Source organism: Nerophis ophidion, linkage group LG09, assembly GCF_033978795.1.
Source record: "Nerophis ophidion isolate RoL-2023_Sa linkage group LG09, RoL_Noph_v1.0, whole genome shotgun sequence".
Lineage (NCBI taxonomy): Eukaryota > Metazoa > Chordata > Actinopteri > Syngnathiformes > Syngnathidae > Nerophis > Nerophis ophidion.
The window spans coordinates 9,236,192-9,251,800 of record NC_084619.1 but is presented as its reverse complement, the minus strand read 5'-3'; the positions used below and the strand labels follow the sequence as shown (position 1 = coordinate 9,251,800).

Here is a 15,609-nt window from a genome sequence, read left to right as displayed (position 1 = left end):
TATTTATGAAAAAAGAAATTAAAAAAAAAATCGACCATTCATGGGCGGTGCGCCTTATAATCCGGCGCGCCCTATGGTCCGGAAATACAGTGTATAATGTTAATAAAATACATCTGATATTGCAGTTACAGTTATATTTCCTTTCCATTTTCTCTTGCGCCTTCAACATTATTAAAGTTTACAAACAAATATGTGTTGTCCAATTTCAGTAATAACAGCCTTTAGCCAATTATTGCCCGCTCCCAATTAACATCCCATCTTCTTTGCGGTTTAGAGGATCTGCAGTACATCCCATTGGCGGCATGGGACCAAAAAAAGAGAACTATAGATGCGAAAGTACCCTTAGTGTCCTTCTATTGAATGGACTCATTCCTTCCACACCTGTTAGACTGATTGATGGACATCTACTGATACAACTCTGTCACCTTTTCAGTCAAACACAACACTCCATTTGTCTTAACTCGGCTCACAATCTGGCAGCGGGAGTCTCTCTGTCTCCGGCCCGCGGCTCAGCCTGTCAAAGTCCGTCTTACGTCCCGGCCTGAGGCCCGCAGTGATGGCGGGGAGCCGTCCTCAACAGTTTTACGTTAAAGAACGCTGCCCTGTAACCTCTCTCCGTCTCACTGACCTCCTCTGGATATGCTCTCTGTCTGAAGAGTTCATCCATCATCAACATTGGACTTGTTGGGGAAGAAACTGCAGGCTGGCTGATTAACCCTTACAGCATATTAGGGACGTTTTTGTACATTTTTGTACGTTTTTGTTATATTTCTGGCCGTAACTTCAGCTGTGTGATTACGGATGAGATGTTTGTGTTTCATGTTGAATTTAATATTTTTATTTCAAAGGATTCCATAAATCAACGATACCATAATGGTAGCCAGCATGAAAAAGTCCTAAGAAAATTAAGTGGGTATAAAAAAATGCATTCATTTTTTTGCTTATTTATCTCCAGAATTATAAAATACATGATGTTTATTGTATGTGAAGTAAAAAAAAAAAAAAATATATATATATATATATATATATATATATATATATATATATAAATATATATGTATATATGTATGTGTATATATAATTACATTTATTACATTATATATATATATATATATATACATATATATGTGTGTCTGTGTGTATATATATATATATATATATATATATATATATATATATATATATATATATATATATATATATATATATATATATATATATATATATATATACACACAGACACACATATATATGTATATATATATATATATATATATATATAATGTCAATCATCAATCAATGTTTATATATATAGCCCTAAATCACAAGTGTCTCAAAGGGCTGCACAAACCACAACAACATCCTCGGTACAGAGCCCACATAAGGGCAAGGAAAAAACTCACCCCAGTGGGCCGTCGGTGTGTGTATATATATATATATATATATATATATATAATACATTTATATATATAAATGTGTGCGTGTGTGTGTGTGTGTATATATATTCGTATATATAAATATATATGTATGCATGTATATATATATATATACATATATATACACACACATACATGTATATATATATATATATATATATATATATACTGTAATATTGTACATGGTGTTTGGGATTTGTTAGATAGTATATACAGATACAATATAATAATATAACATATCAGTATATGTTATATAGTGTATATAATAATATTTTAAAATTACATACATTTTATATTCCTACCATGGTTCATTTTTAGTCTACTTAATACATGCATTATCCTTTCCATCCGTACCCTTTTCATCCTTTGAAACTGAGCTACTGTGTGGAACAATTTCCCTTGTGGATCAATAAAGTCTAGTCTAGATTTGACGCAGCAAAAAAATAAAACACTGCTTCAAAATGTGTTTTATTGCTATATATTTATATTCAGGACTGGTATTTACCCCAGTAATCACAGCCCTTCAGAATTCACTTAATAGAATAAATATTGTTTAATGGTATGCAAACTTTTCAAAATGAAAAAATACAAGATTAAATTATTCGTCAAATGGCCATTGGACGAGTTAAAATCATGACACGTAACTCTTTTTTATTTTGATCAGGAGATTTGACCAAAAAAAAGTAGAACAACATATGAGTTAAAATCTATTTTATGCACTCTTACAGTAAAACTCCCTGAGGACTTTTTCATTCTGCACTTAACAGCTTTGAAATGATTCATGCCCCAGATGGTTAATACATCCAAGTTGCAGAATAGGATCAAACTGCTGACATCATAGTTAAGCTTCTTATTGTAACAAATTGGACTGTTTTGTGCAAAACTTACACTTATCCTTTTGTTGAATTGCATGGGAAATGAAGCCCTCTTTCAAGGCTTCACAATCCTAACAACGGCCATACCAGAGTCTACAAAATAACACCAATACTACACTACCGTAATACTAAAAAACACATAGTTTTTTGGGAAGCTGCCGATAAATAAAGATGTACTAACTTTTTACAGGGAACATTCGGTACACTTTTGGCCGAAGGTGTTGGCAGTGATTCAAAATTTCTGAATGTTTTCCACTCCTTTTTAAGAACATGTTTGCATGTTTCTATTGCAACTTCGACATTAATATATGTGGGATTGTAAATAAAATCTGTGCAAACGATTTAAATGTTGACCATTTTTCAAATACATATAATCTGGACCCATGTGCAAGTTTTTATTTTATTTTTACAGCTGTTTATTTTAGCATTGCCCAAATTATTTGAACGTAAATATACTTTTGACCTAAACTCTAAATATATTGCACTTAGTGGCTTTTCAAAAGTTAACCAATATATCAATGTATTAGACCACAGCTGTCAAACTCAAGGCCCTAAAGGGGCCAGATGTTTCCCTCCACATCATTTAATGTAAGTCACTTTATTGATTAATTTATTTAATTTTTCAATTTTGACGGAAAAATATATTACATGCAATTGCATATGTTTTTCACCAGGGGTCCCAAGCGACGGGCCCGCCCGCATCCACAATCTCGGGCATCCCAAAAATTGTATTTTATTTAATTATTATTATTATTTTTTAATTTCTTCTGTCCAGCCGCTCAGACAAATTATATTGTTGTTGTAGCAGAAGGGGATAAAAATAAGCCAAAAATAAAAAAAATTGTGGGGACAAGACGGCATAGCTCGGTTGGTAGAGCGGCTGTGCCAGCAACTTGAGGGTTGCCGGTTCGATTCCCGCTTCCGTCATCCTAGTCACTGCCGTTGTGTCCTTGGGCAAAACACTTTTACCCACCTGCTCCCAGTGCCGCCCACACTGGTTTAAATGTTACTTAGATATTGGGTTTCACTATGTAAAGCGCTTTGAGTCACTAGAGAAAATCGCTATATAAATATAATTCACTTCACTTCACAAGACAAAAAAAAAATGTGTGTTTGTGTATTTAAATATATATATATATATATATATATATATATATATATATATATATACAGACACACCTCCTCATTCAATGCGTTTTCTGTATTTTCATGATTATTTACAATTTAGAAGGCATCAAACTGTGAATGAACACATGAGGAGTTATGTACTTAACCAAAAAAATGTGAAATAACTGACATTTTTTTTTTATATTCTAGTCTCTTCAAAATAGCCACCCTTTGCTCTGATTACCGCTTTGCACACTCTTGGCATCCTCTCCATGAGCTTCAAGCACACCTGTGAAGTGAAAACTATTTCAGGTGACTACCTTCTTGAAGCTCATCCAGAGAATGCCAACAATGTGCAAAGGGTGGCTATTTTGGAAGAAACTCGTTTAAAAACATGATTTCAGTTATTTCACCTTTTTTTTTGTCAAGTTTTGTTAAGTCATAGTTTTGATGCCTTCAGTGACAATCCAAAAAATGTAAATAGTCCATGAAAATAAAGAAAACGCATTGAATGAGAAGGTGTGTCCAAACGATTGGCCTGCACTGTATATATATATATGTATATATATATATTTATAACTTTAATATTATCTGATCATGCAACACAATATTCCAAGCATTTTTTGTGGGAGTCAGGGGTTCATCAACTATTAGACAACTTATTTTGATCAGTACATCTTTTATTATGTGAATAGTGTAACAAGGCTAGTCTTATGTATGTATATATATATATATATATATATATATATATATATATATATATATATATAAACATTGATTGATTGATTGATATATTATCGAATCGTGACCCCAAGAATCGATATCAAATCGAGGGACACCCAAAGATTCACAGCTCTAATATATATCCATCCATTTTCTGGAGAAAATGGATCCAAAGACATGCACCTGGGGATAGGTTGATTGGCAACACTAAATTGGCCCTAGTGTGTGAATGTGAGTGTGAATGTTGTCTGTCTATCTGTGTTGGCCCTGCGATGAGGTGGCGACTTGTCCAGGGTTTACCCCGCCTTCCGCCCGATTGTAGCTGAGATAGGCGCCAGCGCCCCCCGCGACCCCAAAAGGGAATAAGCGGTAGAAAATGGATGGATGGATGGATATATATATATATATATATATATATATATATATATATATATATATATATATATATATATATATATATATATTCACTGTTACACGTGGCCCTCTGAAGGCACCCCTATTTGCAATGTGGCCCTTAATTATATTCTCTATCAGTCACAGGTGTCATTATTTTATTTTAATGTTTTTATTATGACCAATATTTGGCATCTCTATATAAATAGATGGATAGTACTTTATTGATTCCTTCAGGAGAGTTCCTTCGGGAAAATTAAAATTCCAGCAGCAGTGTACAGAGTTGAGATCAATTTAAAAAAAAAAAAGTTAAAAGTAAATAATGGGGGTTTAAATGCAAACAAAATAGAGAAATATTACAAAAAGTAAAATAAGAATATAACAAGACAAAGTAGGCAGTAGTGACCATGTTATAAAAACGTATTGCACTGTTATTGTTTTGCATCCCCTGTCCCCCCTAGTACCCCCCCCCCCGCCCCCCCGCCCCATATATATAGTATAGTATTGTTTCACAAAATATTTCATAACTATTACCTTTTTGATCACACATTTGCCATTGTGTGCTATCCGTAACTGCTGGAAATGGAGAAGTGAAAGGCTTAAATTTCTCTGGCTTTCTTCCTACTCCTTTTCGGACATGTTGAACGGTGTTCGGCTGCGTACCTGGCGGCTGGGTGGCGTGGTTGCCCGTGAACTGCATGGGGATGCACAGGTCGTTGTCGATGGGGAACTTGTCGCACGTCAGCATCTCCGGCCAGGGGAAGCCGTACGTCTCCATCACGGGGGCGCAGCTGTCCCTGACGGCCTCGCACAGCGAGCGGCACGGGTAGATGGGCCGGTCCAGGCACACGGGCGCAAACAGCGAGCACAAGAAGACCTGGGTGTCGCGTGGCAGCGTTTGGCCAGCAGCGGCACCCAGCTGCCGGCCTGCTGCTTGACCTCCGGCATGGGTCTCGTGGTCCAGCAGGTTGGGCAGCCTCATCTTCTTGTAGCCCACGTTGTGACACAGGCGCAGGGTCGGCCGGGATGTCCACGCACTGCGGCTGCTTGGTGTAGAAGCGGCCGCTGTGGGAAAGTTGTCCGACTGCCAGCTGTAGTAGTCGTACTCGTCCGCTGCCGAGACACTAGCCAGGAGGTGCAGGAGCCACAGGCCCAGCGCCAAGCGGAAGGGGCGCTGGGTCAATGCCCACCTGGGGCTCTTTTGTCCCTGTGCCATGCCTTTCTGTCTGACTCCAACCACTCAAGGATCGTATCCCCAAAAAAAGTGCACACCACGTAATCCTCTTTCTTCCAAAAATGGAAAATGCTTAATCCCCCGTCTGTGCACCTCTCTGTGAATGTGTGTGAGGGCCCCAGGTAAATGAGTCAAGGGAGGGTGAACGCACACTGCCGAGTTGAAAAGTTGCAAAAATGCCCTCCCCTCCTCTCGGTATCACTATGAGGCTCTAATGATCAGCCCCAAGGCTTTAAGAGGCAGTGGTATAGCTGACCCCCCTCCTGCAGTCCACTCACCTTCCTAATGGCCTCCCCGGGACTCGCTCACAGCCTCCTCGGCCAATGGGGGCCCAGGAGGAGGTTCCCACTGGCATTCGGAACAGCCCTCCCTGACCCTGATCCGCCAGCAAACCCCTCCTCTGGAACAAGAGGGAGAAAAAAGCTCTTTGCAAGTTGTTCCAGCTGCACTTCTCTTCTTCTCCAACAATCATTACGCTGATTGTCACCCGATTGGTCATCATACCTGTTTCGCAATGCTGCACACATGACAAATCCACTTGCATTGCACATGTTTTTCTGAAAAAGGACGTTAAATCCATGCATTTCTGCATGGGGAAACATCATTTTATGATCTGGTGAAGGCACTTTCCATAACTTGGTTGCCACCCTTTGGCTTGTCGTCCTTTATGCGATGACACAATGTGTTCCATCATCTTTCTTTTTAGCGCCGCCCTAGTGGCTCTCTCTCCTAGGGGCGGTATAGCTCGGTTGGTAGAGTGGCCGTGCCAGCGACTTGAGGGTTGCAGGTTCAATTCCCCGCTTCCGCCATCCTAGTCACTGCCGTTGTGTCCTTGGGCAAGACACTTTACCCACCTGCTCCCAGTGCCACCCACACTGGTTTAAATGTAACTTAGATATTGGGTTTCACTATGTAAAGCGCTTTGAGTCACTAGAGAAAAGCGCTATATAAATAAACTCACTTCACTTCACTCTCAATCAATCAATCAATGCTTATTTATTTAGCCCCAAATCACAAATGTCTCAAAGGACTGCACAAATCATTACGACTACGACGTCCTCGGAAGAACCCACAAAAGGGCAAGGAAAACTCACACCCAGTGGGCAGGGAGAATTCTCACCCAGTGGGACGCCTAGTGACAATGCTGACTATGAGAAAACCTTGGAGAGGACCTCAGATGTGGGCAACCCCCCCCTCTAGGGGACCGAAAGCAATGGATGTCGAGCGGGTCTAACATGATACCGTGAATGTTCAATCCATAGTGGCTCCAACACAGCCGCGAGAGTTCAATTCAAAGCGGATCCAAGACAGCAGCGAGAGTCCCGTCCACAGGAAAACCATCCAAAGCGGAGGCGGATCAGCAGCGTAGAGATGTCCCCAACCGATACACAGGCGAGCGGTCCATCCTGGGTCTCGACTCTGGACAGCCAGTACTTCATCCATGGTCATCGGACCGGACCCCCTCCACAAGGAAGGGGGGGGACATAGGAGAAAAAAGAAAAGAAGCGGCAGATCAACTGGTTTAAAAAGGAGGTCTATTTAAAGGCTAGAGTATACAGATGAGTTTTAAGGTGAGACTTAAATGTTTCTACTGAGGTAGCATCTCGAACTGTTACCGGGAGGGCATTCCAGAGTACTGGAGCCCGAACGAAAACGCTCTATAGTCCGCAGACTTTTTTTGGGCTCTAGGAATCACTAATAAGCCGGAGTCTTTGAACGCAGATATGGTACAGTACAATCGGCAAGATAGGATGGAGCTAGACCGTGTAGTATTTTATACGTAAGTAGTAAAAACCTTAAAGTCACATCTTAAGTGCACAGGAAGCCAGTGCAGGTGAGCCAGTACAGGCGTAATGTGATCAAACTTTCTTGTTCTTGTCAAAAGTCTAGCAGCCGCATTTTGTACCAACTGTAATCTTTTAATGCTAGACATGGGGAGACCCGAAAATTATACGTTACAGTAATCGAGACGAGGCGTAACAAACGCATGGATAATTTAGTGGACAAAATGGAGCGAATTTTAGCGATATTACGGAGATATTACGGCGCTTTTTCAAAAATATATGAAAAATGGAAAAAGATGATGGGGAAAAAACATATTTTTTGTTTTAATATGGCTTTTGTAGGAGGATGTCACGCAAATTTCTTCCCCCTACAAAAACCTTCCCCCCGGAAGCCCCTCCAATGCCTGAAGGACCCCAATGACACCGGAACAATACCAAGTTATATGACTCTTAAGGGTTACAGCTGCAAAATTAGCCAAGCAAAAATAGATTGAATGCTAATATTTTTTCCTCACCGTTATTTTTCACCAATGACAATCGAGCCAATTGTAATGCTTTTAAAACAGGCAGCTGTGTGGGCTGCTTTAAGGTCCTTCCACCCTCATTGGGGTCCTTCAAGCATTAACGCCAAATGTCTTCCGGGGGGAAGGTTTTTGTAGGGGGAAGAAATTTGGCATTGACAAGGACAAGCGTGACCCAAACCTCCCTAATAGTTATAAAGCACAGTGGGTAACACAAGGCATATTGACAGAGCTTAAACCATTGTTACTATAACAATCTACAAGATTAATATAGGTTGGCCCTCTCTCCTCCCTTTCATCTTTCGGTATTCCTTCTTTTTTTTCGTCATTTATTTATTTATTTTTTATTATCTTTCTAGCTATCGTTATGTATACGTATTGTTGCATTTGAACAACTTTATTGTTGATAATAGAAGTAAACTATTGGTTTTGTTCATGGTCAATAGCACTTTTTCTATTGGTATTTATATTGCTCCAGTTTTAGTGTAAAAATGCTCATTAGATAGTACTTTATTTATTCCGTCAGGAGAGTTCCTTCAGGAAAATTACAATTTTCAGCACAATCCCATTCAAGATCAGACAAACATTACAGGGAGACAGAACAGGATCGCTGACGGGTCTGCCGGCTTCCAGCGCCCCTTACAAAAAAGATGACATACAGGTAAACATGGGGGGCGGGGGGAAGAAAAGAATAGAAGATTAACATAAAATTAAAAAAAATCGGTCCTAGCCTGGGCCCTGGAGTGGGGGTGCAGACTGAGGCCAAGGGAAAAAAAAAAAAAAAAAAAGTATTATTTATTTCACTAACTGCTTATTTATTTCACTCACTGCTTATTTGCTATCACTTTTACGATCATATTTGTATGTGCTGGTGTTGTTCTATTGTTGTTGTTATTGTTGTATTTGCTGATGTTGTTTTTTTCTCTCTGTATAATCCCCCCTCTTATCCCCACAATTTCCCCCTCTGTCTTCTTTTTTTTTCTCTTTCTATCCCCTCCTGCTCCGGCCTGGCTGCACCAAATGATAATATAAATACATTTAATAAAGTCAAATTCAAATAAGGCAACAAGAGAAGTATCCTACACTTCCCTTTTGTAAAGTAAATCTGAACAGCCGATATGGGCATCTACATCAATCAATGATTATTTATATAGCCCTAAATCACTAGTGTCTCAAAGGGCCGTACAAACCACAACACAAACTACAACGACATCCTCGGTAGAGAGATACAATATCAAATCCATAACACATAAAATATCTACCACCAAGTTTTGAAAAAGGACGATTATATTCCTCTCAGCCGCTAAGTTTGGAAACACTTCCAAAAGTTGTAGGCTTCAGACCAAAGCAATCATTGGATGAGATGTATGTAGGCCCCGCCCACTGATTTTGATGGGTGAGTTTGACGGATAATCTAAAATAATTAAATACATTTTAAAACACGTTAAAATATCAAATAATACAAATACCAAAACCAGTGAAGTTGGCACATTGTGTAAATCGTAAATAAAAAGAGAATACAATGATTTGCAAATCCTTTTCAACCTATGTTCAAATGAATAGACTGCAAAGACAAGATATTTAACGTTCGAACTGGAAACCGTTGTTAGTTTTTGCAAATATTATATATATATATATATATATATATATATATATATATACATACATATATATATACATAAACATATATATATATATATATATATATATATGTATATATATATATACATAAATATATATATATACATACATATATATACACATATATATATACATATATATATATATATGTAGGTGTGGGAAAAATCACAAGACTACTTTATCTCTACAGAACTGTTTCATGAGGGGTTCCCTCAATCATCAGGAGATTTTAATTTCAGGAGATTTTAATCTCCTGATGATTGAGGGAACCCCTCATGAAACAGTTCTGTAGAGATGAAGTAGTCTTGTGATTTTTCCCACACCTACATATTGCGCTCTACCACGGTATCGAGCACTATTCTCTGGATAATCCAATCAAGACATATATATATTTATATATATATATATATATATATATATATATATATATATATATATATATATATATATATATATATATATTATATATACATATATATATATATACATATATATATACATGTATATATATATGTATATATATATATATATATATATATATATATACATATATATATATACATATATATATACATATATCTACATCAACTATATGATTTGCCTGAGAAGCTGGACAGGACAAAAATAAAAATAAAAAAAAGTATGTAGCAAAACAACCAATAAATACGCAGAAAAAAAAATAATAAAAAATAAAAATAAAAGAAAGCACACTGTTTACCAAGGCTGCGAATCTTTGGGTGTCCCACGATTCGATTCAATATCGATTCTTGTGGTCACGATTCGATTCTAAATCGATTTTTTTTTTCAATTCAACACGATTCTCGATTCAAAAACGATTTTTCCCGATTAAAAAGGATTCTGTATTCATTCAATACATAGGATTTCAGCAGGATCTACCCCAGTCTGCTGAGATGCTAGCAGAGTAGTAGATTTTTGTAAAAAGCTTTTATAATTGTAAAGGACAATGTTTTATCAACTGATTGCAATAATGTAAATTTTTTTTAAACTATTAAACGAACCAAAAATACGACTTATTTGATCTTTGTGAAAATATTGGACACGGTGTGTTGTCAAGCTTATGAGATGCGATGCAAGTGTAAGCCACTGTGACTCCATTGTTCTTTTTTTTATTTTTTATTATTGTCTAATGATAATCTCAATGAGGGATTTTTAATCACTGCTATGCTGACATTATAACTAATATTGATACTGTTGTTGAAAATATTAATTTTTGTTTCACTACTTTTGGTTTGTTCTGTGTCGTGTTTGTGTTTCTGTTGTGAGTGTTGCTGGGTCAGGTTTGGTTTTGGAATTGGATTGCATTGTTATGGTATTGGCTGTGTATTGTTTTTGTTGGATTAATTAAAATATATATATATATATATATATATTTAAAATAAGAATCGAATCTGAATCGCACAACGTGAGAATGGTGATTCAAATTTGAATCGATTTTTTCCCCACATCCCTACTGTTTACATTAAACATGCTTCATTGATTCGAGTATTTGGTGAGCACCGTTTTGTCCTACCAATTTTGGCGGTCCTTGAACTCTACCGTAGTTTGTTTGGATCAGGGGTACGGAACAAATTTTCTCGCGAGCCAGATGTGGCTCTTTTGATGTCTCCATCTGGCTCTTGGATAAATCTGAGCTGACATTGCTTAGCACGATGAGTAATGAATAATTCCACGTGTAATCACAGTGTTAAAAATAACGTTCAAACTATAAAACATTCATTCATTTTCTACTGCACCTGTTGAAGAAGTTGCATAATGGTTAGAAGTTATTTATTTATTATTGGTTAATGTGGGGCTTGCAATCCTGGGGGTTCTTCAGACCACCAAGCACCGACATGAGAGCCTGTTTCAGGGTTTAAATATTGTTTTATTTTTAAATAAGACTCTCGGTTGCTTTCCAGCAATTGCCTTTTCTCTTTCTTTCTCGCTCGCGCTCTGGCTCCAGCCCCAACCCCGTCTCTCTTACTGGCTGCTGCGTATAACAGAGCGACAGGTGATTAGATACAAGGCCCAGGTGGGCCATCTACGGTCCTGGCACACCCGCTTCGCTGCAGGCCCGCATGCCACGCCCCCTCCACAGTTAGCTTCAGAATAACAATGTTATTACAAAAAATAAGAGACCTGTTATACTCTACAAATGTTGGTCTTACTTAAAAAATGCACGCGTTAAGTTGTGTTTAGTGTTGAAAAAAATATTATATGGCTCTTACGGAAATACATTTTAAAAATATTTGGATTTTGGCTCTCTCAGCCAAAAAGGTTCCCGACCCCTGGTTTAGATGTATAACTTTCTCCGACTTTCTAAGACGTGTTTTTATGCCACTTCCTTTTCTGTCTCATTTTTTCCACCAAAATTTTACGATGTTTGTTACAAATAAATACAGCGTTTTAAAAGCATACACAATCTGTGTAAATATATAAGTCTGTGGTTAAAAGGACTTGAAATGACTGAAAACACAAAATACAGGACTTGAGACTTCAATCAATCAATCAATGTTTATTTATATAGCCCCCAAATCACAAATGTCTCAAAGGACTGCACAAATCATTACGACTACGACATCCTCGGAAGAACCCACAAAAGGGCAAGGAAAACTCACACCCAGTGGGCAGGGAGAATTCACACCCAGTGGGACGCCAGTGACAATGCTGACTATGAGAAACCTTGGAGAGGACCTCAGATGTGGGCAACCCCCCCCCCCCCCCTCTAGGGACCGAAAGCAATGGATGTCGAGCGGGTCTAACATGATACTGTGAAAGTTCAATCCATAGTGGCTCCAACACAGCCGCGAGAGTCCCGTCCACAGGAAACCATCTCAAGCGGATCAGCAGCGTAGAGATGTCCCCAACCGATACAGGCGAGCGGTCCATCCTGGGTCCCGACGAGCGGTCCATCCTGGGTCTCGACTCTGGACAGCCAGTACTTCATCCATGGTCATCGGACCGGACCCCCTCCACAAGGGAGGGGGGACATAGGAGAAAGAAAAGAAGCGGCAGATCAACTGGTCTAAAAAGGAGGTCTATTTAAAGGCCAAAGTATACAGATGAGTTTTAAGGTGAGACTTAAATGCTTCTACTGAGGTAGCATCTCAAACTGTTACCGGGAGGGCATTCCAGAGTACTGGAGCCCGAACGGAAAACGCTCTATAGCCCGCAGACTTTTTTCGAGCTCTAGGAATCGCAGATTTCTTGCCGGGACATATGGTACAATACAATCGGCAAGATAGGATGGAGCTAGACCGTGTAGTATTTTATACGTAAGTAGTAAAACCTTAAAGTCACATCTTAAGTGCACAGGAAGCCAGTGCAGGTGAGCCAGTACAGGCGTAATGTGATCAAACTTTCTTGTTCTTGTCAAAAGTCTAGCAGCCGCATTTTGTACCAACTGTAATCTTTTAATGCTAGACATGGGGAGACCCGAAAATAATACGTTACAGTAATCGAGACGAGACGTAACAAACGCATGGATAATGATCTCGGCGTCTTTAGTGGACAAAATGGAGCGAATTTTAGCGATATTACGGAGATGAAAGACTTCTATTACGAAGGATCATGCTCTGATTCTGTCAGGACTATGGACTATGGGGTTTGTTTTCCCAGAAGGCAAAGGAAAGTTGGCACGGGCGAGACGTGAATGTAAGTACTAGAGATCAATCAATCAATCAATCAATGTTTACTTATATAGCCCTAAATCACTAGTGTCCTCTAGGGGACCGAAAGCAATGGATGTCGAGCGGGTCTAACATGATACTGTGAAAGTTCAATCCATAGTGGCTCCAACACAGCCGCGACTTGACGTGAGACTTTCCAGTCTTGACTTTGGGACCTTGACTCGGGACTTGAAAAAAATCCCTACAAAAAATTCCTACAATGTGAATTCCTGGATTTTTTTTCACATTCTGTCTCTCACAGTCGAAGTGTCCCTATGATGAAAATGACAGACCTCTGTCATCATTTTAAGTGGGAGAACTTGCACAATCGGTGGCTGACTAAATACTTTCACTGTAAGTCGCTCCCGAGTATAAGTCGCACCCCTGGCCAAACTATGAAAATATAGCTGTATGTAGAAGTGTCTGGTTGTATCTGCTGCTTTAATGTCTTTTATGTCCTCTGTGTTCTTTGATATTTGATGTTTCCCTCTTACACACATGGAAGAGGGATGTGTTCTATGGGCTATGAGTTGTTGTTTTTTTTTTTTTTCCCCTTGGCCTCAGTCTGCACCCCCTCTCCAAGGCCCAGGCTAAGACCGATTTTTTTTTTTTTTTTTAAATTTCATTTTAATCTTTTATCCCCCCCCCCCCCCACCCCCTCCCCTTGTTTACCTGTATCTCATCTTTTTTTGTAAGGGGCGCTGGAAACCGGCAGACCCGTCAGCGATCCTGTTCTGTCTCCCTGTAATGTTTGTCTGATCTTGAATGGGATTGTGCTGAAAATTGTAATTTTCCTGAAGGAACTCTCCTGACGGAATGAATAAAGTACTATCTAATCTAATCTAATCTAATCTAATCTATTATTTGTCTTTTAGCCCCATCTCACTTTTTAGTCCTCTGCTATCATTCCACTTGACCTCCTTTCATTTCACGTGCTGCCATTGTGTCTTTTCTGGATGTGACTTTCGTCAGGCTTGTGATTGGCCGGCGTGGGCCAACCAAAATGGCTCATTGTCTTGCCACCTGTGGCTTCGCTATGTGCGTTCGACGGCAAGTTTTTTCATGTGAACACATTTTTTTTTTTTGTACGGCATTGGTGTGGAAAAATATTTGAGTGGGTGGGGAAAAAAAAATGCTGCTTGAAAATGGCTGGTTTGTTAAGAGAGGGTCTGCAGGCGCACAATGGGGTCGGATTTTGGGTCTTTCTCTTCCACACCAGTGATGCAAACAAATATTTTCACTTGGGCGGCAAATGAAAGGCAAATGTCCACTTTCATTGCAAGCAGAGCGACCTCACTATCTCGCTTTCGATCACGGAGGCTTTCTCTGCTGTAATAGCTTCATGTAAATGATCAAACTGCAGCAAGGAAACATTTCACCGAGAAAGCAGCATTAATGCACGTACTGCTCGTGGAAATTACCCAGCAAAAATACATAATAGATACTAAAATAAACAAAAGATTGTGCAGGAGATACAATGGCTCCGAAAGAACGCAGACAGTTCATTTATTCGATAAAATATAAACAAATACACACCCAAAAAAATGCAATGTGGATTCATCCATCATCACTTTTAATCTGATTAACATTTTTTTCTTGGCAGTTAGATGTTATAAAAAACACGATGAAACATTCGACTGACAAAGTATTATGCACACTCAGCAGAAAAGGAGTTTTCTTTTCACAGGAGTAATTCCATCTTAAAATAACACAAAAGGAGTACTGGTCCACATTGATGCAATACATGTTTGTTTAGAAAAAACTTAAACATGAACACAATGTTAAATATGTTTAACAAACAGATATATAGACCGTATTTTCCGGACTATAAGGCGCACTTAAAATCTTTTTTCTTCCACAAAACTCGACATTGCGCCTTAGAACCCGGTGCGCCTGATGTAAGGAATAAGTTTAGTCGAGCTTACCCAAATCAAAGCAATTTCATTTGGTACATGGTGTAATGATAAGTGTGGCCAGTAGATGGCAGTCACACATAAGAGATAAGTGTATGCTGCACTGTTTGATGTGCTTTAACATACAAGTATTATTATTATCCATCCATTTTCTACCGCTTATTCCCTTTCTGGTGGCGGGGGCGCTGGCACCTATCTCAGCTACAATCGGGGCGGAAGGCGGGGTACACCCTGGACAAGTCGCCACCTCATCGCAGGGCCAACACAGATAGACAGACAACATTCACACTCACATTCACACACTAGGGCCAATT

The 15,609-nt window shown here is 38.9% G+C and overlaps 1 protein-coding gene and 1 long non-coding RNA gene across 2 annotated transcripts in view; both read right to left on the bottom strand.

Annotated features, from left to right (window-relative positions):
* Positions 1–6,044, bottom strand: part of sfrp5 (secreted frizzled-related protein 5) — a 70,547-nt gene extending 64,503 nt beyond the window's left edge. The window contains 5 exon segments of the mRNA XM_061910220.1: positions 5,198–5,422; positions 5,425–5,482; positions 5,484–5,549; positions 5,551–5,604; positions 5,607–6,044. Coding sequence (XP_061766204.1) covers positions 5,198–5,422; positions 5,425–5,482; positions 5,484–5,549; positions 5,551–5,604; positions 5,607–5,750 — 547 coding nt within the window. The 5' untranslated portion in view covers positions 5,751–6,044.
* Positions 1–15,609, bottom strand: part of LOC133558980 (uncharacterized) — a 153,459-nt gene that overhangs the window by 69,316 nt on the left and 68,534 nt on the right. The window lies entirely within an intron of this gene.